This window comes from Terrapene carolina, unplaced genomic scaffold (assembly GCF_002925995.2).
Source record: "Terrapene carolina triunguis isolate 2854851 unplaced genomic scaffold, T_m_triunguis-2.0 Scaffold62, whole genome shotgun sequence".
Taxonomy (NCBI): Eukaryota; Metazoa; Chordata; order Testudines; family Emydidae; genus Terrapene; species Terrapene triunguis.
This window is the reverse complement of record NW_020664413.1, coordinates 15,513,333-15,541,124: the sequence shown is the minus strand read 5'-3', so window position 1 is coordinate 15,541,124 and position 27,792 is coordinate 15,513,333. Positions and strand designations below refer to the sequence as shown.

The 27,792-nt window shown below is 42.3% G+C and overlaps 1 protein-coding gene across 1 annotated transcript in view; it reads left to right on the top strand.

Moving 5' to 3' along the window:
- NCKAP5 (NCK associated protein 5) overlaps nucleotides 1-27,792 on the top strand; it is a 408,903-nt gene that overhangs the window by 66,582 nt on the left and 314,529 nt on the right. The window contains exon 2 of the mRNA XM_026647423.1: nucleotides 5,092-5,151. Within this exon, the coding sequence (XP_026503208.1) occupies nucleotides 5,092-5,151 (60 nt within the window). The remainder of the gene's footprint in view (nucleotides 1-5,091; nucleotides 5,152-27,792) is intronic.

Below are 27,792 nucleotides of genomic sequence, written 5' to 3'. Positions count from 1 at the left end.
CATCTCACAGGCATTAGTGGATTTTATCCACAATACGTGTGAAACTGGAAGGTATCCCCATTTTACAGGTTGCGAACTGAGGCACATGGTAGACCAAGAGACTTGCTCAGCATTATCTAGGAAGTCTGGGACTGATCCAGGAACCAAATGCAGGTCTCTTGACTCCCAGTCCAGCATCCTATCTTTTAGCCCAGGGGCGGGCAAACTTTTTGGCCTGAGGGCCGCATTGGGTTTCGGAAATTGTATGGAGGGCTGGTTAGGGGCGGCTGTGCCTCCCCAAACAGCCAGGCATGGCCTGGCCCTCGCCCCCTATCCACTTCTCACCCCCTGACACGCCCCCAGCCCCCGGACCCTTGCCCCATCCAACCACCCCTTCTCCCTGTCCCCTGACTGCCCCCCGCCGCCCCATCCAACACCCCCTCCTTCCTGACTGCCCCCCCGGGACCACTGCCCCCATTCAACCCCCCTGTTCCCCATCCTCTGACTGCCCTGACCCCATCCACGCTCCTGCCCCCTGACCACCACCCCGAACTTCCCTCTATCCAAACCCCCAGCTCCGTGCCCCCTTACTGCGTTGCCTGGCGCACCGGTGGCGGCTGCCCGGCTGGAGACAGCCACGCACTGTGCAGCACAGAGCACCAGGTCAGGCCCTGGCTCTACTGCTGCGCTGCCCCAGGATCTCATAGCCCCGCCACCCAGAGTATTGCTCCTGCAGCGCAGTGAACTGAAGCTGCGGAGGAGGGGGAACAGCAAGGGAGGGGCCGGGGGATAGCCTCCCGGGCCAGGAGCTCAGGGGCCGGGCAGGAGGGTCCTGCGGGCCGGATATGGCCCGCGGGCCGTAGTTTGTCCACCTCTGTTTTAGACCATTCTTCTGTTTCACATTGGTTTAAATGTACTTCTCGGATATGACTTTCAGTATGCATCAGCAGATGCCAGTACAGAAAATATGACCTCATTGTTCCGTGGGCCTACACTAATATAAAGCATTTGCAGCATATTAACCTTTAAGATATAACCCATTTTTGAACAGTACAAAGTAACTTGAGATGGGACGTAACACAATATGATATGAAAGTGGCTTCTGTCTACAGTCGCGCACACACAAACACACGGGGATATAAGAACAGACAATTTGCAACTTTCATATAATAGTAGGGATTTAAAAGATGTATAGGTCAGGTTATGCTTTGCCATGGCAATATCCATGTCTGGGCAGATTTAAGCAGACAACTCAGTTTCAACTTAAGTTTCCTGACTAATTATCCCATCATTGAGATGGGAGGGGGGCTAGTTTTCTGGCCCAAGATATGTGTGTGGTTTGGGGCCATCCAACCCAGTACCATCAACCCTTGTGGAATCCTGCAGATACTCACACATCTATGGTGGGCCACTCTGAAGCATCTCCTGGACCTGGCAGAATTGTTCCTAAAATAACTTTGCTGACACAATCTTCTCATTTGTGCCTGGGCCAACCCTTCTCAATGGCACGGAGTAGGCTCTCCAGGGAGCTGATGCTGACTGTCAGCATTATTTTCTGAGGAAAGAATTCCCCGGGGCTAGACAGAGCATTTCTCTCTCCCTTCTCTCTGTGGGAGCCTTGAAAGGACAGAGATTCCACAGGTTTAGGGAAATAGAGAATACTTCCTCTTAGATTTCTCTCATCTCCTTTGTCACCTGCCCTCACCCTCATGCTTTTACCAGTCAATCTTGTCTTCCCTTTTAGGGTGGTGATTGACTAGGTGAAATGACGCAGTCTAAGTTTCAGCCTTTGTTCTTTTAGTTGTAAAAATGTTTTTCGGTGTCGCCAGTTGTTGGTGGGTTATGGAAAGTTGAGTATCTGGCTGCTTCCGGCTTCTTCCGTGACCCTTGGTCTATGCACTTGCACTGCTTACTGTTTTAATGAATCCTCCATTGCTTCTTAAATTAGTAGGATATTGGGACTTTACTGTGATTGGCTCATGGGTACTGAATTCTTTCACTCTCCCCCTTTTCTAAATTTATCTTGATTTTATTTGCCCATGGTGAAACTCAACCTCTAAAAAAAGTTTTGTTTCATAGGACATGTGTATTCACATATATATGTGTATATTTGTGTACACACACATATATCAATTGAGCATTATTAGTTTCATATTTACCTACTCTTGCTGCCGTTTTTACCCCTTCTTTTTCACCCCTTGACTGGTTTAATTAGTTAAATTTTTAAAAAGTAAACTTTTATTTTAGTGATATTTAAAAAGCATATTTTAAACAGTTTGTATTTTGCTGTACAGCATAGTGCTTCAGGTGTGCAAAGGTGGGAGAGGTGTTGGAGTTGAATCATTGATAAATGTTTTTTACTTAAGCAAAGGAAGCGAGGCATCTTTCAGCAAGCTAGTTATCCATCATGATGGCTTTAGTTGCAAAAAACTGCTCATGTATTGTAAGCAGATCAAGAAAGGGGGACAGGTGATATCTGCTTTGGAATTAATATGGGGATGGGGTGTCTATTGTCCGTGCCATTTATTTAATTGAAGATAAAGTTCTTGGACTGAAGTGTGAACTGAAACTGTGGTCAGGGAATTACATTAACTACTACTCCCTCCTCAGGATTACCACTGTATGTATTTTTAGGTCTAGATCAGTGGTCTCAAACTCAGATGATCTCGAGGGCCACATGAGGACTAGTTAGGGTGACCCAGACAGCAAGTGTGAAAAATCGGGACAGGGTATGGGGGTTAATAGGAGCCTATATAAGAAAAAGACCCAAAAATCGGGACTGTCCCTATAAAATCGGGACATCTGGTCACCCTAGGACTAGTGCATTGGCCTAAGGGCTGCATCACTGACACCCCTCACTTGCTGCCCCTGGCCCCGCCCCCACTCCACCCCTTCCATGAGGCCCTGCCCCCATTCCAACCCCTTCCCTGAAGTCCTCACTCCAACTCTGCCCCCTCCCTGCCTCCAGGGGATGCAGGAGGGGTGTGGGGTGTGGGGGGGGCTCAGGGCAGGGAGTTGAGGTGCAGGAGGTGTGCAGGGTACAGCAGGGAATTGGGGTATGGGGTGTAGGAGGTGTGCAGGGTGCGGCGGGGGCTCAGGGCAGAGAGTTGGGGTGCGGGAGGGGTGAGGGGTGCAGCAGGGGGTTGGGGTGCAGGGTGTGGCAGGGGGCTCCAGGCAGGGGGTTGGGGTGCAGGAGGGGTGCAGGGTGTGGCAGGGGGCTCCGGGCAGGGGGTTGGGGTGCAGGAGGGGTGTGGGATGTGGCAGGGGGCTCCGGGCAGGGGGTTGGGGTGCAGAAGGAGTAAGGGGTACGGGCTCCGGCCCGGCGCTACTTACCTAGAGCGGAACAAGGGTGGCAGCGCCGCGCACCGCAGCCAGGGCGGCAGCGCCGCGCACCGCAGCCAGGGCAGGCTCCCTGCCTGCCTGCCCGCCCTGTCCCTGGCCCCGTTCTGCTCCAGGAAGCAGCCGGAGTCCCTTGGGCGGGGGGGCGGGGGGGGGGGAAATGGCACCAGGTGCTGCTCTTGCTGCTCCTCCAGGTACCTCCCCCAAAGCTCCCATTGGCTGCGGTTCCCAGTTCCTGGCCAATGGGAGCTGCAAGAGCATGAAGCCCTCTACTCGCCTCCCACGCCCCTGCCCGGGGCTGCAGGGACATACAGTAGTTCAGCTGCTTCAGGGAGCAGTGCGGGGCTCGCGGCTGCACGGGGTATGTGGGGGGGGGCGTGGGGAGCTTGGCGGGCCGCACAAAAGAACCCCACGGGCCGCATGCGGCCCGCGGGCCGCGTGTTTGAGACCCCTGGTCTAGATCGTGTTTGCTGAATGGAAGTGAATTAATGAAGTGAATAGAACTCTCTAAGTGAGAGTGTTGTTATGGGGTGTATGATGTGTGTTATTGTTCACTCACCAAAGAATTATAATGCACCATTTGCATGGAATTTTGTATGACAATCTAGGCTTCTTGAAATTCTGTTCCTCATAGGTTTAAGCATTAGGTGCAAGGGGGTCATATTCTTCCCCTCTCCCAAAGTTTTAATATCCTCACCCTCAGGGTGGCTATAAGAATCGTGTGTTCTCCTCTCTACACATTTTTTTGTTTTAATGTGGTTGCATCACTAATATTCCCCAATAATGGACCAAATTGAAAAATGCCCATCTTGCCTTTCTTAAAACAATTTAAAAAGGTTATTTCCTGTCTCTTTATTCCTCTCCCTGCTCACTCTACTTAACTAGCACTGGTGTCTTTTGTTTCCCTTTATACTATTGGAGTTAAGAGCCTTCTCTTCTGTACCTCCTGCATACTATGTCTCTCCACTCCAGGATCATTTAGGACAACATCCTCAGCTGGTGTAAACTGGCATTGCTCCAACTGAAGTCAGTGGCACTACACCAGAGTACACCAACTGACAATCTGCTCCCCAATCTCTCTTCAAATCCACTAAAACCATATATTTTATTCCTTGCGTATAACTCTGAGAGAAATTCTCTGTTGTTTACTGTACACAATAAGAGCTTGATTTATACAGCCCCCCCTTAATAAAACGAATAGGCTTACATGAAGTCAAACTAAGGATCTGAATGAGGATTTCATATCACTAGGGGTTTCAGGATTGGTGTCTAAAATTGTAAGTAATACTGAATTACAAAATGCTACAGAATGTGTTTATGAATAGGGTTGGTAATGCGTTCTTGGCTTCTTCTGTTGTTAGTTTATTAATTAAGTAAAAATATAGTAACAAATATGTTTTTAAATATTTCTAACCAGAGCTGCCATAGAGTGGAATAAAGTTGATGTGCAAGGTTACAGAAAAATGATGAACAATGTAATTTAGGTGAAGTTTTCCCATAAAGCCAAAATCATTGGCTACATTGCTACTTGTTTCAATGGGACAATTGATGCATAGGTTGATTTGATTCACTGACATGGTGTCAGGCTGTCATGAAACGCAACAATAAAGCTCAATGCCTTTAAACATTTTTAGGAAATATGGCAGAGAGAGAGCTCTGCCAAGACGGTTACCACGGCAATGTCGAAGAATGCTGCAGTGACATGCGAGCAGAGCATTCTCCCAACTAGTGAAAAATGATCTGCTTTTCATGTGCTTCTCTTTCCATAGGGAGAAGTTGTCTGTGGCTCAGCTGCAGCGGGAAGTTGCGCGAAGTAAGAGTGAAGGGACAATGGTAAGTGTTGGCTAATATCTGTTTTGCAATTCCATTTGTACCCTTTCTATTCAGGCCTCAGACACATTTCACCTTCCTGAGGGTGGCCACTGAAATATTAGCCTTGCATTAGGCTTAATGATGTTTTTGCCAGTGATGATTCTGGAAAAAATCAAAGCTATTCCAGAAACATCCTTGCCTTGGAAATACTTGTATTAGGCTGAGAAATAGTCTCCTTTGCCCTGGTGATGGGCTCTGCTGGAAATTCACACTGAGACTTAGGGAAGCATCACTGTGAACCTAAATAGGCAATATCAGATTGAGAGATTAGGTTTTTTTAGTCATCAGTTGCCCCTCCCAAGCTGTGAAAAATGGAAAAATTAAAGTAAGGAAGATTAAAGAAAGAAAAGAAGACCAGTTTGATAACTTTATAAATTTTAAGCTCTTAATTTATTTTTTGCTTTTCATTGGTTGTCTGTTTTCCATGTATCAAGCTTGTGGGATGAAGATTGTGAGTTAAAAACTGGCATGGCTGGTTTTAGTTAACTATAACGTCAATTGATAGCATGCCTTATTGTAACCCACACACCTCCTGGGTGTGGTGTTCTGTCCCATCTAGTGGCACTGAGACCACTTAGAGAGCGAGAGAGATTAACGAGTCTGCTCTACAGCCTTAACAAAGAGCCATATGGCTTTTGGCTCATGTGGTAGAGGCTCATGCACTAAGTTCCAGAGGTCCCAGGTTCAATCCCACTTGCCGACAACCAGGGTCTGTCGGCGTTACGTTTTCATACTAAAACAACATCAATTTTGCCCCAACCATTTATTGACACTGCCTAATTTATTTGAAATCCAGAGAACCTTTCCTATCTGAGAAGGATTCTATTTATCCCTGTCTTCACCTGAAAAGTCTGAGGGACCCACTGGATAAAGCAGACATGTTCAGGATGCCTAAAACAAAACCCAGTTCCCTTGGACATGTGCATGAGGCTGCCATTGACTAAAATGGAGTCATTTAGTTGGATCTGAAGACAGAATTTGGCCCATAGTTTGTTAAACTAAGTGGAGAGAGTCTGAAATAGAGACCCATATGAGGAGTGCATGTGGGCAAGTAAAAACTCCATTAGTCCTGTGATGCAAAGTCTTGAAAACCTTAAAATTTCAACAGTTCCCTTTTAAATATCTATCTATCTAAGCCACATTTAATGACCGGTATAATAAAATGAGAGAGATTTGGAAGGCATAATTGGCAGCATGCAGATAAAGATGAGTTTGATTCTGAAGCTGTGGTTTTAATGGAAGCTGAAGCTAGACAAATTCTAACTGGAAACAAGGAGCAAATTTTTAATAGTGTAACTGACACTGCAATTAACCATTTAAAAAAAACTTACCAAATTGTTTTGGTGGATTCTCCATCACTGGCAATTCGTAGATCAAGATTGGGCTAGAGCATATCGTTTAGAAAAAAAACATCCAAACAGGAATTAATTCACGGAATTCCAGTGTCCTGTGTTATGCAGACAGTCAGACTAGATGGTCACAATGGTCCCTTCTGGCCTTATAAATTATGACTCTACTGTATGTATAGGAGCAGAGCTCATATACAAGCTGAGGAAACCAAATATTTTCCAGTGTTAAATCATAATCTAGGAGTCTGTAACTCAGACAAAACTCCCACTGACTTCAGAGAGAGTTTTGCCTCATGAAAGATGGTAAAGATCAGGCCTCAGGTTTGCCACTGTGTATTAGTTTTCAGTATAAATAATTTTACTTAAGTACAAAGTGCTGTTAACTTGATTGAAATGTTTCCTTTAATTTTATAAACTAGTTTTCCTTGTAGGCATAGAACTAATGCAGTATCTTAAATGTGAAGTACTTCTTGTGGGATAATTCTAGGCTCTTTAAATAAGTAATATTAACCTTCTAGACATACATACTTTTTGAGTACATGTGATTCCAGAGCATGTTTATCGTACGTCAGGTAGAAAAATCTATGCTATTTGGATTTGCTTCCCTACACAGGGGGATGCTAGTTAATTTCAGCCATAACTTATGACCAGCTGTTGTCTCCTATGTACAGCCCAAGGAATTATAGACAGGAAAGACCTGTTGCGCTATCTTGTCCACCCACCGTTACAGGAATCGCTGCAGTGGGGATTATTCAGACAGAGCAATAATTAAAAATAAACATTAAGCATGTGTTTTAGATCCTATTTAAGCTGTGATATCTTTGCTCTAAATATGAGTTATACACATCTGTATAAATAACATGTGGTAAGCAATAATGAAATGCATCTTTATGAGGAGAGAATGTTGAGTGCCACTCATGGTGAGGTATCCGATCTTTTTGCGAGAGAAGAGATCAGGAAGAAACAGTATATGATACCAAGCTATCAGACCCACATAGGAAATGCATTTTTGTAAGTCCTTGGCTCCCAGAGTTACACTATCTCAGTGTTCAATTTATTCCTGGCAGTAGATATACCAGGAAATGGTGAGGTGAAAGGATTAAAATGAAGATTAAAATCAAGATAAATTGTCTCTTCTAAAAAAAACATTTTACTGATATAACAAATACATTTTTACACAAGAATTTTATAAAAACTGGTGTGTCACAACTAGAGTTCAGTGAATGTAGGGAATACATTATTTGATACATATGAAATGGAAAAATAGGCTAAATTTATCTGTGAACAGTTTGATTTGCTTAGATTTATTTATTGTTCACAGTTTTTTTTACTGGACCATCTTCACAAATTGTCTTTTATGTCTACATGGGTCTCACTTAGGGTGGGCCTTAGGCATTGATTTACCATGTTTCCTGCTGTGGATTTAAGTAATGCAAAGTGATTATCATGGCTTCTTCCTTGTATCCATCTATTTCACACCTGCACCCTTTTGTTAGAAACACACCATGTTAACTGAATATAAGGTCCCCACTGAATAGGTTTCCACCCTTCTGTAATCCTCCTGCCTTAGATTGATTTATGAATGTATCAGATTCTTTGTTAGCATGTAAACCACTAATTAATTTAAAGTCCTCTGTGGAGAAATTAAAGCCCTGGTTAAGACTTTCAACAGGCTCAGATGGTGCTAATAATGGGAAAACAAGTTATATTAATGAGTTTTTAAGTGATCCATGCTATTATTGCTTTACAATGAATTTTTAGCATAAACTAGTAGACACTGTAAGTTTAAAAAAAGGGGGGAAGGGTGAACTACCAGAAAACAATTCGATTGTTATCATAAACTGAGTTGTATTTTATCATTCTTGTTACAACTTCCTTGCATTAGTTCTTTGTGTATACACAAGAGTTATGGATGAGAGAACAAGGATAAAATATGAAACAAACTGGATCTTTACCTAAAACTCAAACCAAATCTTTTATTTATTTATTCAGGTTTGAAAAAGTTTGACTAACTCTTTTTGTGAAATCTTTGTCATCTTCATGTGACTCTGAACTTGTCTGTTCCATCTGGAAGCAGAAGTGCTGAAGTACAGAGAGTGGTTATGATCCAAAGCCTACTGAAATCAGTGGGATGTCTCCATGGTTTGAACTTCTCAAATTTCAGGGAGAGGGTGTGGTTGGTTGCGTCCCCCCCTCGCTCAGATCTGTGTTCAAACTCGGTGTTCATTTGAAAATTCAAAACAAAACAGGTAATGCTGTATACTTTTTTTAGGTTCATTCAGGACCAATAACAGTAGCAGGGAATAAAACTGGAAATTAAAGTAAATTCCAGAAAAGGTCCCCTGTAAATATTTTTTAAAATTCAGCATTTCTTGCTCCCTGTCTATAGAGAGAGTCTTATCACTCCAAGACATTACAGTGTGGACTAAACTGACTCCATCATTATGGAGGCTCCTGTTTTCACTCCTTCTCCTTCCTCTCCTGGCTGCCTGTACCTCTCTCCAGCTGTTATCACTGTTCTGGCACTCTGTCTCCAGCTAGGGAACTGAATATGTAGCCTTCACCAAGGCTGATATTAATGCTGCTCCATTAATCAACTAGCAGGTAATGCTTCTAAAACCTGCGTGGTCAGCATTTCCAGATAGCCAGCATGTGACATCTGCAATGTGCCTGGTCCTTACCAAGGAGTGGGAGTCCTGGGTTTGCTCTTGAACTTGGGTCTTACACATGGCAGCATAATGTGCTGCCTGCAGCTTGGAAACACTTTTCTATCAAAGAAGTGATAAATCTGTGCAGTAGCCTTGAGCAACTGGAAAGTCTGTTGATGCAGAAGCATTGAGGTCATTCAAAAATAGATGTTGTTTAGCAGTAAATGAAGTGTTAAAATATGAGCTAGAAGAGGCTAAATTATCTTTTTGCAATTGCAACATTTATTTCCTTGCATCCAGTAACCCAGCTATCTGTGCTTTAATTAAAAAGTAGCACAAAATGAGGCAGACTCACTATTTCCGTTGAAGTTCCCTGACTTGAAATTGAGTTATATTCACCTTTTGTTTAAATATTACATTCTTTCAGATTTCAGCATGTTGTATTTTGTCATGGAATAGCTGCATATTTAAATGTATCCCTTTGAACATTAAACACCCTAAAAACAAGATGAAGCCTGCTCATCCATCCATCTTGCTCTTTTTTCTCTGTTAGACGGTCTATTTACACTACTTCCTACCTCCTCATTAGAGCTACATCACATAGTCCTCATGCATGTAGAAACTCAGTGACTTTAATGATAGTTATTATCACTGATAATGACTGACCAATTTCTTTAGAAGTTTAGCTTAATGCACCTGGACCTCATTAAATTCTATCCTTCAGTGGGCCAAATGTCCTTATTTACAACTTTGCAACCTTATACTCGTTCATGGGGTTTCAAATATGTTTACTGAGATAAGGATTTGGCCCCTTAATTCTTCATGTTAAATATGTTCCTCTTTATTTGCTCCAAATATATAGATGTACAGACAGTTTGTTTTTACTGGTAGTTTCTTAAGAAGAATATTCTTCATAATTTAAAAACAGAATGTTTGTGGCATTTCAGCACTCATTTAACAACAGCAACAACATAAAATAAAATAGCCACAGTTTACTGAGTTTTCCTGACACTAACCTATTGGACGCTTGATAATTGTGTAGTCTCTGAGTTCTTCTGCTCTTCAAAGCCAATTTTAGTTTTTCCTAGTTAATTAATTTCAGAATTTGGTTTACTCATCAAATTTTTCTATAAGAATGTGAGGAACATGCTGATTATAAATTAATTTCCTTTCATTCTATTATTGTTTTAAGTGTAATAGGAATTACGTGAGCACATACGGGAAGGAAAATATCCCTGTTGTTTTTTTCAGTTCCTACAGTTACTGATTCTGGCTTTCAACCAGAAGAGGGAGCTATATTCATTTAAAATAACATCCATAACCAAAGCTCAGTTAAACTACAAACCTTCTTCAGCATATTCAAGGTGGAGTATTGGTGACATTGTAGTTCAAAACACCGTGGGACAAATCCTAGTCCCATTTGATCTCAATGGGACTTAGATTTGGTCTTGTATTGTTAGTAGATCAAAACCCCAATATTTAAAGATCTGTTTTCAGCATTCACAATTGTAAAGCATAATACGCTATCCTCATTTTCAGTCTTGGTTAGGGAAACAGAGGTGGTAGGCAATAGGATTATTCAAAATATAGTACTGAAAAAGGAAAAACAAGCTTTGGTATAAAAGGTCATGTTGTATAAGGCCTGAATGGAAAACAGTCAATTGTAAAGTAAATTGCCCTTGGGTGGAAATTGGCATTTACACATTAGATAACCCATGCAGGAGCCAATCCAGGCAGTGCAGCAAAAGTGCAGGAAGTCTCACACTATCCATTGGGTATGTTTAATATCCGAGTAGAAGTTGCCTTTAGCATGCAGCAAATCCCATTTTATGGCTAGAAACAGATGTATGCTGCTCTAGGCAATACCTCACTTGCTAATACACACCAATAACAGTGAACTGTGGCCACTTTAATATTTTAAAGGTTAAGCTCTGCAATCCTGAGCACCCTCAGGCAACGGGATGGATTGGCAATGGGGCACTTCAGCATTATTGGGTTAATATTTTTACAAAGGATGACCTGAAAATAGCCACTATTTTGAAATCTAAGGAGTAAGTAAATGTATAAGCATGTTTTGATAGAATACCAGGTTATTGTGCTGCTAATGGAACTTGATTAATCAGAAGATTTCTTTAAATTCTTTAAAAAAAAAGTATAAGTTGCATAACAATTTGAATTTGATGCAAAATATAAAGAGAAATCTACTGATAAATAGTGAAATTGCTATGGCATATTTGGAATAAATTTTTTTTTTAGATCTTCTAGGAAGATTCTTATACTTTTAGTATGATAAATTAACCGGTTTGTTCTCTTGATTAATTGCCAGAATATTTCTGTGGCATTTATATTAATACAGAAGCAATGCTTTATTCAAAATAATGTGTTCACCATTTTAACGCTGAGAACACAGAAAATCAGTTAAATTTATATTTTTAGCTAAGGGTTCATTCATTTTATTTATTTTAAAACAAACCTTTTTACGGGTACTGTTAATTTCTTGGTTTTTAGCCTTCACACACCCTTCGAGCTAAATAGATGCTGGTGTAAGTCTGCGTAGCTCTGTTGAGTTAAAGCTCTATAAATCTGTGAAGATACCCTGATTTACATCAGCTGAAGATCTGGCCCTTAATGTCCTGGTAGCCTTCTATCTCAGCGAATGCAAGACCTTTTGATTATCACAATAATATATGTACTAACACTTGTCATAGTTTGTGGTTTCTTATCAGTACCACTTCATAGTGAGTTGAATTGGTTACTGATTCATCATGTAACGCATGAACAACACAGAGGAGGGGACAATGGGATAAATCCCGCTCTACCAACTCAAGCAATAGGTCCCATTGAAGTCAAGTTAGGTGAGCAGGATTTGCTCCAGTATAGGGAACAAGATCTTTCCATGCCTATCAGCTAAAGGTGAACGGAACTTGTTTTTCTGACTATTTATTTAATATGCACTTTGCAAACCTAAGAGGTAACCTTTAGTCTTATAAATGTGACGCAAAAAGAGAAGATATTGAACAGTACGGAGGGAGTGGGGTGTGGAAGAACAAAGGTTAGAGCAAGAAGATTATTTAGTCTTGGCATTGGCACACCTTATTGGTTCAATTAAATGTACAAATGCAAATCTATATCTTTAAATGAATGGAGCACTGTTGAAAGGTGCCAGATTAACTGAAAGTCTGTGTTTACCCAAGAACAAGTGAAGCACAAACAGTGGAAATAAAAGCTTTATCACACTGCCCTGTCCAGGGCTCAGCTCTGCAGCTCTCTATACTGTGAGAGGGTAGTTCATGCTCCATGGCCCATTAAATCTTGGCCTCTCCAGTAATTGTGATAATGCACCCTTTGGTATTCCACTGAATATGTTACAATGAAGATTTCATCACATAGTTTCCAAGTCTGGAATTGAGACAGAGGCATTCTGGTGTGCCCTGTGGGATGAGATTGACTATGTCTAGACTGTGGGAATGTCTCTCTGATGTTTGAATTGTATTATTTCCATATCGCTTGGCGTGATGCACCGTGCTTTTGTAATTCTTCTGAACTTTAATAAAAAGTAAAGTACCATGTTACATGATACATACGTCTAATTCCCAGTGCCTTACTCGGCTGTAATCTGCCACCACAGTGACTTCCTCCCTCATTCCAAACCATAGCGACAAGCAATGCTTTGTGTGTACAATATAATGGTATATGTCTTAACAGGGTTAGACATCTACCAAAAATGTTTTTTTAAATAGTGTTTTTTTTAGTACTCTTGTTATCAAAAAGTCACAATGGGGTATATTCTCACCATCCCTTTGGGGCGCAGAGGGCTTGGGAACACCACTCGGTGAGAGCACACATCCTGCATGACTGTCCCTTTGCATGCTGTCACGTGAGGTGGGGATGGTGAGCATTTGGCAGGGTTGGGAAGAAAGTCTGCAGCCTGAGGAGAAGATTCCTCCCACTCCCTTCTTCCCAGTTTGTTGCTTGTTCACACCTCATTCAGGAGTTCTGGGTTCAATTTTCAGCTCTGCCACAGATTTCCTGAGGGATCTTGGCAAGTCATTTAATCTTCATGCCTCAGCTGCCCCCTTTGTAAACTGGGGATAATGATACTCCCTTTCTCCCACCATTTGTATGTCTTGTCTGTTTAGACTATAAGCTTTCTGGGGCAGGGACTGTCTCTTACTAGATTTTCATACAGTGCCTAGAACAACTGAGATAAATCTCATTTGGAGCCATTAGGTGCTACTGTAATTTAGATGGTTGTAGCCCAGTTACAGGTTGGGCGTTGGAGAGTGGATATGACTCAATATACATAGCCTTCATAAGAACAGGTTTGTAATAGCTGTTTATACTCTGAGTTTGAGAGTAGCATTCCAGTGTGATCCTACCTATTTAGAAGCTATTCCTGAAGGTGAGAGAGAAGTTATCCCCCTTTGGGAGCATTCTAAGTTTGGCACCTATTAACCTCAGCCCTGGACCAGTGACTGGCCTAGTTTCCCATTTAAGCAACTTTGTTCTTGACTTCACAATGACAGCGGAACCTGATTGTGTGATTGTCTCTGGAAATGTAGTGTTATGTAAGGTTGCCTTATGCTGTTGATGATAAACCACTGCAAAAAGGAAAATATGTGCAGTTTACTGCCAGAGATTCCATAGGGGGAAAAAATACATGTCTTAACTCAAAAGCTGAAGAATCTCTGATACTAAAACTAGATCTTGAATCTTGCAGGTATTTTAAATTAATTTCTTTCACGTACTGGATGTAACATATTAGACTACAAGAAAAAGAAATGTTCACAGTAAGTAATTTGTAGGAGCGGGAATAAAGCTCTTGCTGTAGGTCAATTTTTTTGGATAATACCTACCATTTGGGTGCAGTCTGGCTCTTCAAAAGGTACAGAAAAAACTTAGCAAAAGTGAGCCTCCAGAAAAAAACATGACTCTATCATAGTCTCCCGAGATAGGGGAGGAGGTGCAGTCCAGAGGCCAATACAGCAAGAAAGCAGAGTTTTCTTAGCACCAGTGCACATATTAGAAGACTGGAAATGAGCATACTCTTTGGTCCTTGATTTTTCAAAGATTTAAAGAAATGAGCTAAATGCTTCCTTGACACATATCTAGTATTTTCCTGTTGACTTGCCTTTGCTAGGATTGATACAGGGAAGAATTTGACAAAATTTCTGTTAAGTTATTGTCTTAAGAAAAATCTATTTAATATTTCAAGTATCTTCTCACTATAGGGATTTGATATCAGACTTGAGATCTGGGTTGATTGATAACACATTCTTGTTATGTATTACAGTAGCTGAGTTCAAACCCCCATTGTGCTAGCCACTATACAGACACACAGTAAGAGATATTTTCTGCCCCATAGAGCTTACAATCCAAATAAAGACAGATGCAGTATGGGCGTATTATTATTCCACTCTTGGAATATTGGATGGAGGACTGAGGCCCAGAGAAGTGACTTACCCAAGGTTATACAGGAAATCTGTGGCAGAGCCAGTAATTAAACCCAGATCTCCTGAAACCCATTCCTGTGTTTTTAATCACTAGGCTATCCACGTTGAGGATACTACTATGCAAGCATTATGAGGCCGGTAAAGTTAATTGGTAATTCAGTGGTGATCTCATTTATTTTGCAGTAACAGTAATAAACGGTTCAAGCAAGTAGCTGTAGTACCATTTCTAAATGACAAAGCTGTAAAACCTACTGCAGGTGTGTAAGACAACACCTCTGAAAAGTGATGCAGTTGGGACACTATACAAAGCAATTTCATACTTAAAAATTTGTGAATGGTTAAAATGCTCTTAACTGACTCTTAAGCTGAAATAAATGTCAAAATAGTTATCTTGCTTTGCATCAAGTCAATGTCTACAGATTTGTGTAAGACTAAGTAATGGGTCAGAATAAATGGTCATTTGATATGATTAAACAAAATGCATAATATATGGCAATCAATAGAGATGGAAATGGCAAAACAAGGACTAAGGGATAGAAGTCTCCTATCTGTGCAGGAATTCTATCACAACAGTGAATCTAGCTCAGCTCCTCCAACAAAGAAAAGGGACTGTTTGAAAAAAAGTTTTTAGTTTAACTCTTGCTGCTATTTCATCTCCCAAGGAAACAGGAGGTGGGCCTGGAGGAGTAGAGAACTGTGGGCTAATGAGATAGCAAAAGAATGACTTAGAACATAATTTGGCCCAGGAAATGCTGAAAGTATGGGTGGAACTTCAAGTGCAATTATGTTCTGAAAAGTGATTCTGCAAAATGCCATCATGTGACTGCAGTTATATTGTGTCTTAGTTACCGTATCCCATTTGCCCAGATTACAAATAAAAAGATGTTCTTTTCTCCCACATACCAGACCTGCAAACTCAGCCTGCTATCTGAAAGTCAAGCTCTATTCTTTCTGATGCATTCATCTTCAGCAATAGTAAAGATTCTGCAATAGGAACTCTTTTAAAATATCCTGTTGAAGATGCAACAAGAAAATAATCTTTCACATTTCCCCATTGTCCATAGCTGTGATGGCTCTGCAGTGCTCACAGGAGTGAAAAAACTGTAAAAAAGTGTGTTTTCTTCAGAAAATTAAGTATATAGGAGTGTTGAATCCATAAATAGAGCAGTTGAGTAAATATGGTGCCATTTTTTACAATTACTTTTCTAAGTATAAAAGGACTCTACAAATGAACACAGGAAAAATTTAATAAACTGACATGTTCATGAGCAGTACCATAAAGAACCTGGTAAAAGGCTATATGGAGAGGTGGCTGGTAACAAGCTATTGTTTGATATATCAGATGAGTATGATGCATAGAAATGTAAATGCGAAATCTGTGACAGACTACCTCAAATCCTTTAGGCTCTTATAACATTGCTAATCATTCTAGATTTTTTCTTGCGATTGGCACAATAACCTCAGAACCGCTTGATGCTTGCATATAGCTCAGTTATCTGCTTGGTAGTGTCTCTATTGGCAGGATTCGCATGTGTTTATATTAAAAGGAAATAACTCCAAAAATTGCATTACATTTGTTTCTGTGTGGCATTAGGGCAGCAAACATATGCTGCTTTTACTTTGTAAGAATCTCTATTCATCAATCTCCCTGTCAGAATGATGCAAAGTTCTACAGGTCCACCCTATTAAATCAACTATAATCCTTATAATATTCCTGATGTTGTTCCCATTGTGTGCATGCCACACACAATGTCTTGCCAGCTCCTGTCTCACCTGTACAGATCCCAAGAATAAAGGATCTGTACCCACCACAACATCATTTATGTAATCATCATATAAGGGTTACTTGTGTTTGTACTGAGTGCAAATGGAATGAGGAAATAATCATAGGATTGTCTAGGACATGGAACTATTTTGGGTTATCTAAAGCAGGGGTTGGCAACGTTCGGCACGCGGCTCGCCAGGGTAAGCACCCTGGCAGGCCGGGCCAGTTTTATTTACCTGCTGACATGGCAGGTTCATCCGATCACGGCCCCCACTGGCCACGGTTCACCGTCTCGGGCCAATGGGGGCGGCGAGAAGTGGCGCAGGCGAGCGATGTGCTGGCCGCGGCTTCTCGCCGCCCCCATTGGCCCGGGACGGCGAACCGTGGCCAGTGGGGGCCGCGATTGGCCGAACCTGCCGCGTCAGCAGGTAAATAAAACTGGCCCGGCCCGCCAGGGTGCTTACCCCTGATCTAAAGTATCTTGTACCTGCAGCCAGGCATACCTGCAGTATTGTTCTATATATGACCTGTAAGCTGCAGCTGAGACAAGGTAGCGAAGCAATTTTAAGGGGAGTGCTCCTTTTGGAGATCTCTTACATTTTACCCTGCAACGGTTCAGCCCGAATACAGTTATTTGATCTAAGAGATATGCCAACGGATTATGGCAAAACCATTCACTTTATGCCATCATGGTAGGAGAACATGTTTATTCATAGCATACGTCAGGGAACATGAGGTGAAAATACTGTGTGCATACTTAGAGGGGGATACACTGTCTTGCATGATGCACCTTGAGGAGGCTCATGTGTACTGTTTATTCCAGGTGGTGTCTGTAATAGAGTGGTTTGCCCCTTTAAGGGTCAGAGGACCTGGTGCCAGCCAGCCCAAATGGATTATCAGACCTAGCTGGGAGAGGGATCAGGTGATTCCTATAAAGGGCTGGGAAAACTCAGTTGGAGGGGGAACAGTGGAAGGAAAGCTGGCTCCTATGACTGGCCCTGAGGGAGGCCAAGGCTTCTGGCTCTCTTCAGCCTATGTTGGTCGGGGGAATAGGTTTGTTTTGTCTTATTTGGTGTGTTTTTGAATTAATAAACGGTGGCCTGAGGGAGGGACCTGAAAAAGACTTGGGCATAGTGGTAGTCCTTCCTGGGCTGGAGGGGACAGGCCAGCAGCCTACACTGCATTTAATATACATGTTGTGGTAGCTCCCAGAGGCTCAGTCAAGCTAAATGTATCTTCTTGTTTGAGTGCTTGCTCATGTCCGTTCCACATTAGGTGTGAATATGCTGTATGCACCGTCGCCGGAGATTTTTCCCTCAGTGGTGTCCATTGGGCCATCTCTAGCACCCTCTTGTGCTGCATGCTTATGCGCTGGTATAAGGGGCACTGCCGCCCTCCACCCTCTCAGTTCTTTTTTACCGCTTGACAGGCGCTCAAACATCTCCTCTTGCTTCAGCAAGGCATTATTCAGTGGTTTTCTATTCAGCTTAGTTTTATTCGTCATAGTTAGCAGTAGTGTAAATCGTTAGTCAGTCCCCCTCTCTTAGCGTAGAGGGGCTCCCTTCACCCCTGGGTCTGAGCATGCCCTGGTCCCTGGGCTTCAAATCTTGTGACTCTTGCAGCAAGCCTATGCCAGTGAGTGACCCACACTTCAGTTGTCTGAAATGTCTGGGAGAGGCTCACGTGGCACCAGAGTGCGCTAGAGCTGGCCCGATGAATACCACTGAGGAAAAATCTCCAGCGACAGTGCACGTGGTGCACGCACACCTAATGTGGAATGGACATGAGCAGCACATCTTGAAGAACAACTCTTATGGAAAGGTTTGTAATTGTTTTTTCTTCTTCCTCCCTTCCCCGCTCCACTCTTTTTTCCAAACCATCCTCCTCCTTCTAGTGCCTTGTGAGAACAGGTGCACTGGACAGACTTATCTGTCCTAATGGACCTTTTGGAAGGTGGTATTATCCCACTGCAGAAGTTAGATGAAATTCCACTATGGGGTGATAGGCATCAAAGGATCAGAAATCAGAATCAAGCCCTAAATATCTACAAAAAAGTGGTTTCTTCCTCCTGCCCTTCCTCCACATTTCATGCCTGTACTGCAAGCACACTAAGAAATATTGTTTTGCTGTATTGAGTATATGGAAGGTACCAATGTGAAGACAGTCAGCCTATCTAAAATCAATCTGAATAATTTCCACACTTCAGAATTGTGCTGCCATGGCTAGTGGGCTTATTTTTGAATTGTATGATTCACTGCTAGGAGAATAACTCTCAAGACAATGCTGTGAAGTTCTGGAAACTCTCTGCCTCTTAAATTCACATTTTGAAAATATATCTTGCATGAGAGAAGAATACTGGGTGTGATACTGAATCATTGTACAGCAGCTTGAGGACTCTTTTCCCCCCTGTCTTTCCTTCTGATAACATTTTTACGCCAGATGGGCCGCTCTGAGCTTAGTCTTACAGGTTTAGTTTATCCAAGCAGCATGAATGTAAACACCATTGGATTTAGTGCTCATACATTACGTTTTAAATAAAAATATTTGTCAGTCAGAGTTGGATACAGTTTGCATTCTGAGCTGTGGGCTGAGATAATTATATAGTAAGTTCAGGTCAGAATTGTACTAGTGAAGACTGCATGTAAATGCTGTGTAACTGAGGTGATATAAACAGTTGAGTAACCACAATGAGTACTGCTCTCCCTTCCCAGGCAAATATCTTGCTATACTAGAGTAGCAAGGCCTAACACAGTGGGGCCTCAGTTTTGATGAGGGCCTTGAGGCTTTACTATAATATGAAAAGTAAGAGCTATTTATATATAACCTGGAACAAGCAATAATCTGGTCCACTACTTGCAGGAATTCCCCTAATATCAGATGATCTGTAAAATTTGCTGCCAAATGCATATCTAATGAAACTAAATATATCATGCGCATGAAATAAATTAGCATTTTAAAAGTTTTTTCTTTTGCTCTTCACTGCAACTCTTCGCTTGACCATGTTTATTTTCTTTTCTTATATTGACTAAAGTTCTACACAGGCTTGCAGCAGATATTTATTCCTCTCTTGCTCCGTTAAGGGCAAAGTCAGGAGTGGGCAAACTTTTTGGCCCGAGGGCCACATCTGGGTATAGAAATTGTATGGTGGGCCATGAATGCTCACAAAATTGAGGTTGGGGTACAGGAGGGGGTGAGGGCTCTGGCTGGGGGGTGTAGGCTCTGGGGTGGGGCTGGTAAGGAGGGGTTTAGGGTGTAGGAGGGTACTCCAGGCAGGGACCGAGGGGTTCGGAGGGCGGCAGGGGGTTGGAGTGTGTGTGGGCGGTAGCTCAGGGGTGCAGGCTCTAGGTGGCACTTACCTCAAGCAGCTATCGGAAGCAGCAGCACGTCTGCCCCTCCAGCTCCTATGCGGAGGTGCGGCCAGGCGGCTCTGCTGTGCTCCGCCCCGTCTGCAGGCGCCGCCCCATCCACAGATTCTGCCACTGCAGCTCCCATTGGCTGCAGTTCCCGGCCAATGGGAACTGTGGGGGAGGCACTTTGGGCGGTGTGCAGAGCAGAGCCCCCGACCCTGCTCCCCGGCTGGAGCGCCGGAGCAGGGTAAGCCCCAGACCCCGCTCCCCAGCGGGAGCTCAAGGGCCGGATTATAGTTTGCCCATCCCTGGGCTAAATTCTATTATGTGGATCTCTGTGCAGAAGTGAGATATGTGAAATCAATTTGAATCCTTCTGTGCCTATCACATGGATCTCATTGTGAAGATACACCAATTAGAGAATTTCAGGGCCAACCGTCCACTCATGCTTGGATAGTGTCCAAACAATATCTAGCTCCATGTCTGGCCTTTATTGCTGTTTGCAAGGAGAGCCCACCCCTCTTGCCCTCCATCCTATATTGGGTCCTGGAAAAAGAGCAGGTGAGGCTACATTACTCCCTGGATCTCATCATCCCTTTGTTCTGTACGCTGCTTCCCGCTTCAGAAGCAGAGTGAAACTAAAAAATCAGATCACTTGAATTGCTGGCATCTACTGCTCTGAGCAGCAATGACACCAACCAGATTCTTACAAGCTTTACTGGGCTTCTCAGGGGCACTGTGTGCAGCAATAGGGGTAGCGGACGTGGCTGGGATCTCTCCATCTCCAGAAGGGAAGACGGAGTTTCTGCTGCTGCAGCTGCTACGTAATAGTGTTCCTCAGCAGGACAGTGAAACTCTCAAAAATTGGGTGAGAAAAGGAGGCATCAGCAAAGAAACATCTTAAGTTTGATTCATTCCTTTGCCACCAGCATTGGCTCACTTGCCAAAGAATGTATTCCAACATTCGTGGATAGAAGAGTCCTTTTACTTTTCAATCCTAGTTCATGGTGGATTATTCCAGACAATTTATGTTCCAAATGGTTCACCTATCTCAAAAAGTCCAGAGATCATGTAATTCCTCAGCTGACCCCTTTGCCACATCAGATTTGCTATGAACAAGAGGTTAGGTTTGCTGTACTTGGATGCTAACTATGGTGTTGAGCATGGCATAAATGTCTAGACTGAGAGGAATACAGCAGACGTTACAGAGTTTTGTGGATTGCTGCATTACTGTCAGTGAAGGGAAAAGTATGTCTGCCACAATTACTTTTTTTGTGGGCATCAGCCCGGTACCAGAGATGTTCCAGTGTTAGCAGAAACTAGAAGGACTCCCAGGCATGTAGCTGATGACACTAGAAACATGAAGTCCTTTTATGTTATTACCCAGCAAGCGGTAAACGAAACACATCATGCTCCATCTTGGTCAAACCATCCCTTTCGGGAAATCTTGGTGTTTGAGTTGCAGATCTGGTATAAAACATTCCTTGAGGTGTGGAAGAATTGTGTGTGTCACCCAATATAATTTGTCAGCCCAAGGAGTGGTTTAGTCACCAAATTATTGGCGCTGCGCTGGTACACCACAGTTTGGCTCTTAAGATAGTGATTTGCTGGGCTGTACTGAGTCATGAGTTGTTGATTAAATGCCAGTATGTCGCAATCCCTTTGTTCTCATTGTAAATTCTCTACAGTCAGACAAATGGGAAATAAAAACTTTTTGACACTGAATGGATTTTTGCACATCAATTCAGAATTCATAAACCTGCCATTGAAACAGGTTATGTTAGTTAAATGAAAACTCACTTTTTTAAATTGAAAAGGGGTAAGTGATTAGTTTTAAGGAATTGTTGTGCTTGCTTAGCTGTCTTAATGTGAAACAAGTCACCTCCCGATCACGATGTGTGGTGAAGCGATTAGAGTAATCATCAGCAAATAAAAGCTAACATGATGCAGGGAAAAAGGGTTTACGCATTACTTATTACAGTTACTCATTTCGCTATTGATTTAGCCTTATTCTGAACAATTTTTGAATACTAGATTTTCATACAAATTATCTCTGCCCTAATATCATTCCTAAGTTTTTATTTGATCTTGAAAAACATTTCATTATGTTTAATTTAAGGAAATGAGATTTCTTTAATTACTGTCTGTAGAAGCTATTAGAAGCTCAATTACATTTTCAAATTCGTTTTTGAAAAGCTTTATGGTTTTCAGATAAAAATCCCACGATCTGACTATATGGGACTTTCTTGTTCACTAAGAAGTCCCCCCGCCCTCCACTGATGGTGTTCACACATCAAGGAAAGAATGTATTGCTCAGAATGCAAAATTAATTATGCTAGAAACTGAAGATCAATTCAAGACTTAAAACTTGGCTCTGAGCTACACTGAACAATAAATATTTCCATAAAGAGAAAGGGCTGACAAATATATTTATTGTTTCTCTCCATTCAGTGTTGAAAATACAATATTTAGACAGATTTTGGAAAGTTCAGTAAGTGAAAATGAGAGGATGGCTACCCAGGGATTCAGATGTTTTGTTTTGTTTACATATTGCCTACCTGTAAATGGTTTATATTTCTGTAGTGGATTATATATTACCACTAGTATGTCTACAGCAGTGTCTCCAACAAAGATTGTAAAAGAAGTCCACATAATAACTTCCAGTTTATTAGTCTTTGGAAGACCGAGTGGTTTCAGTGGTGACTCCAATTTTATGTGACCTGGGTTGCCTGTTTCACATAATTAAATGGCTATTTGGCAGTAAGAGCTATCCCCTTATTTCCCCCCTCCCCCCCCCCCCCCGCCACTGACCTGAGTGTTGGCTGTATACCACAGTTGTAGAGAGAGACAGGAAGACAACAGTGTTAACTGCCTAGCTCTTCCCTGAAAGATTATTTTTAATTATTTAAAATAATTTTCACTTTTAAAACAAATGCCACCACAAGCCCAACTGTATATACAGTTCTGCATATGTAATAGCCTTCTAAATTTCTAAATACAGATTAATTGTACAATTATAATGAAAAAGGAGCTTCAGAACAGCAGTTATTTTGTTGCAGAGATACAATTAAAATCATACCAGTGCAGTATAAATACAGCTAAATTAAGTCGCTGTCCTGCCACTTGGTGGCAATTTTGAGCTACTGCCTAGTGAGAGCTAGTATGCTATTTTATACAGAAATAGTAACTGTAGCAAGAAAACCCTTTAAATTTACTTGAATTGGTTTGAAATAATGCCATCTTGTAAGAATATAAACCATGCAATGTACGGTCTAATGTCACTAAAATATCAACCAGTAATAATAAAAGTTCTACATTCCTCCCTTACTATTCATCATAGAAGCAAGTAAAACTTAGAGTTTGTAACTACTAGTCACTGAAGAAATGTATTCGGTGTTTGCTAATAAGCAGAAGATGGGGATATGTTTTAGCTTATCCAGATTTAAAACAAAAAAATTGAAACCATTTGTTCTGATTTATTAATCATTTGTAAGTGTGACACTCCTGGGGATACCCAATGTTGTAAAGCTACCTTGCTACCATCTGCTCTTAGCATGAGGGAGCCTTATCTGTGCCTGCCAGGGATCAGCTCCCTGATTCTCCCAGCCAAAGGCAATGCAAGCACTCCCCCCTCAGTCTGTGCAGGGTTCGCTGGCCCTCATGCAGGCTAGCAATAGGCACAATCTAACTCCTGAGTGCTCTGATCACCCACCGCTCTGTGGGGTCCAGCCCCTATCTACTGGACACTCACAGAATTGCCAGATCCTCTGTTCCCAAAGGAACAGTACACCACAGCTCACTGGGTACACCTCAGAACACAGCTCCGCTTAACACCTAGCACTTAGATTTGTTTATAGAGAAAGCAAGTGTATGTTTCGTTAACAAAGAGCAGAAATTCAAATGATAGCAAACAGAACTATTGGAAATAAGGGCTTACATATACAATAAAATCATAACACATTCTAGAGCCTAAACTTAACTCACAATATGCCCTCTTGTCTAATAAGGTACTGAGTACCCCAAAGTCCTTCTCACAGTGTTGTTCAGCTAAGACTGTAGAGACCCTCCTTTCATGAGATCAAGACTGCTGGCAATTTGTCTCCCCAGTTGAAGAAAGGCATGGTGTCTTTCTTCACCCTTAGTTACACTAAACCAGTTGTTTGTTTTTCATCTCTAAAAAAGTCTCTCTTCAACCCCCACTTTGTTTACTTCTTCCTGTTCTTCCTGCTCAGGACTTCAGCACCCTGTCTTGCTGAGCCAGACACTCCCGTCTGCTCCAACACAGACCCAGGATCTGAATAACTTGCCCCAAAGCTGCAAGTTTACCTGAAAACAGCCCACAGAAGTGTGCTTGTCTTTAGTACTCAGATGCCCAACTCCCAATGGGGTCTAAACCCAAATAAATCCGTTTTACCCTGTATAAAGCTTATGCAGAGTAAACTCATAAATTGTTCGCCCTCTATAACACTGATAGAGAGATATGCACAGCTGTTTGCTCCCCCAGGTATTAATACATACTCTGAGTTAATTACTAAGTAGAAAGTGATTTTGTTAAATACAGAAAGTAGGATTTAAGTGGTTCCAAGTAGTAACAGACAGAACGAAGTAAGTCACCAAGCAAAATAAAATAAAATGCACAAATCTATGTCTAATCAAACTAAATACAGATAAGTTCCTCACCAGTTCCAGAATTCTCCCTTTTACAGGCTAATCTCCTTTTAGCCTGGGTCCAGCCAGGGCCGGCTCTAACTTTTTTGCTGCCCCAAGCAGCAAAAAAAAGCGCCGACCCCGAGCCCCCGCCCCCCCGAGCGCCGCGCACCGCGCTGCCCCCCCGCCGAGCACCGCGCCGCCGGAGCGCCCCCGCCCCCCCGCGGAACGCCGAGCCGCGCTGCCCCCCGCCACCCCAAGATTGGCCGCCCCTTACCAGGTGCCGCCCCAAGCATGTGCTTGGTTGCCTGGTGCCTGGAGCCGGCCCTGGGTCCAGCAATCACTCACACCCCCTGTAGTTACTGTCCTTTATTCCAGTTTCCTTCAAGTATCCTGGGAGGTGGAGAGGCTCCTTCTTTAGCCAGCTGAAGACCCAATGGAGGGGTCTCCCACAGGTTTAAATAGACTCTCTCTTGTGGGTGGAGACCCCTCTCCTATGCAAAGTCCAGCTCCAAGATGGAGTTCTGGAGTCACCTGGGCAAGTCACATGTCCCTGCATGACTCAGTCTTTACAGGCCGAAGCCATTGTCCACATGGTATCTTGTATGTCTCCAGGAAGACTTCTTATGTGGATTGGAGCGTTCCAAGATGCATTGTTCCCCAAGTGCTTCCTGATCAGGTACTTGCAAATTCCTTCCTAAAGAAACTGATCAAATGCCTCACAAAGCTTACTTAGAAACCAAGCAAGTATACAGCCCATATTCTTAACCTCAAGTAGAAAATGATATATGTGTACAGATAGGATGAATAGATGTAGTAGACCATAACCTTTACGGAGATATGTTACATGGCACAGGCAGCACAAAACATATTCCAGTTATGTCATACATACATTTATAAGCACCCCCCCATAAAGCCTTATGGGGTACACTGTCACACCACTATTGTGGAGAATTTTCCTGGCTTCTATACTACCCTACTGGAATGGGATTGTGAAAGGATCCGAGTCCCTGCCCAAGCTCTCTTTACCTGGATGCCTTCCTGACCTCAAGGACTCCTCTTTCTCTCTTCCATGCAGCAGAGTCCTCATAACTCTGATAAGGCTGGGTGCAGGATCCCTGGGGAGATCAGCCCCAACTCTCATTATGAGCCACTCAGGATGGGGGCTAGTGTGTCCCCATTCCATGATACTCTCTCTCATCACTGGCCACTTCCCTGACCCAGTGATCACGACATTGATTTTAAACTGCATACTATTTATTAAACAGTAACTGTAAACAAATAAGGGAAAAACTGAAAAGATTTAAAGATCATGGAACCCTGCCCTGTGGGCACAGGGAACACCGTAAACAGTGGTCTCTGGAACTCAGACTATTCCTCTCACGTCCCAGGCCTCCTTCCCAGGAGCTGTATGTGCAGTGGTGATGCCATGGGTAAGATACCTATTCTGGTGGTGGCTACACACCCTCAGACTCAACACGGAGGGTCCCTTCTCGCCAGTATTGGCCCTCTCGTTGGGTTTGCATGTCTCCCTCCGAGTCTAGCCTTGTCTGGTGATGTCTCCCTCTGTTGGGCCCCCTTTGCCCAGGATTCCCCACCTTGTTCTCTCTAGCTGCTTACAGCTCTCAGCACCAGTTTACTTGAGGCCTGGTAGACCTTCCATTATCCCGGTTCTGGTTCTGCAGCTCCCCACTGAAGCTCAGTCCTGGCTCACCGTCAGCATGGCTGCTCTCCACTGCTCAGCTCCCTGGCTCTGGACTGCTGCTCTGGCTTCGCTGCCTCTGGGCTGCTGCACTCTTCCTGGCTCAGCTCTGTTGTCCCAGGATCCTGAATCCTCTTAAACGCTTCCTCTTTCTCCTGGAATTGGGAGAGGGCCAACCAAAAAAACCACTGTTTCAGTAAGGGGCCAAGAGCTGCCTTACATTATGAACACAATGTCCAATATATATATATGTATACATATCTCCTTACATATTATCCACACATACATTTTGCAAAGATTATGATGATCAGTGTGATACAGGCTTTCAGCAGAAACTTTACAGGACACTTTTTGTTGAGCTAGAATGTAAATACCAGATCCAGGGGATCCCTGTGACAATTATGCACTCTATGTACTCTGTCAGTTAGCATCAACAAGTCCTCAGGTCATAATAGGGCAATACTGGAAAATACTTTTTGACCATTCAAATGGTTTAGGACGTTCTAGATTTTCCCGGTGTATATTGAGGAGCCAGAAGATTGTTCTTTAGAACTTTTTCCTTTTGGAATAAAGGGATTAGGGTGAGATAGAAGGCATCAGCCACTGGTAATTTTGTTTATATTCTCACATTCTGCTGTCTATGCTCTAGTTATAGATCCTGCTGTACTGGAGCTCTAAAGGGAATAGATTTTGGGAGAGATGATCACATTAAGAAATAATGTTAAAAGTTAAGAAAAAAGCTAGAATGAAGGAGGGAACTCTCTCCTTGAGCCTCGGTAGCATACATCTGTATCCGATAAAGGCCTACTTCACTTTGATTGTAAAGCAACCACACAAAATTAAAAAGTCTAATTTTTAAAGATATATAGCACTATATAACATGTTACTCCCCCGATTTCCAAGATTCAATTCCTGAATAACTTGGTTGTGACTGTCTCTATCCTACAGCTTCACGCTGATATAAATATATCTATAACTTCATCACTGGAAAAGCTTCAAAAATACTACCAACATTAGTAGTACAGTTTAAAACAGTAAAAAAGAACAAAGGCATATTAATCACTATTGTCGGTAAGTTCAAGATTCAACAGTTGCCTAATTTAATAGTCTTGTTACAGGAAAATTACTCCGATGTAAGCAACTTGTGAAAATTGCAATAAACACAAAACCCAATGCATATTTTTTTTAATTCATTGGGGGTAGTAGTTTTTTATACTGTCAAAATCCACTACCAGGAAAGCTGCAATATGCTGCATAGCTGTTTGTCAGTGCCTGGGTTTATTTTTGTAAAGAAGTATTGATTACAGAATGAGAAACATTTAGTTTAACAGCAATCGATGAGGAACAGACAAAGGACATTCTGAAGTCTGAATCGTTTTAAATTTAAACTAAAACACACAACCCAAAGTAATTATGATTAAATAATAAAATGATATATATTTTTGTAAGGTCACAATGTTTCCCCCCCATTATTTATGGGACATATACACATAACAGTGTGCTTAATACAGACACAATATATACAATTATTATTATTATTCAAGCTGTGTAAATAATTGATTTTTTTTTTTGGTTCATTGGCTGAAACTAATGAACCCAAAATAAATTTGTTGTTGTCTGGGCAGAAATACAAAACAAAACACTCCTCCCACCCACAAAAAAAAAAAAAAAAAAAAAAAAATTAAGGTCAA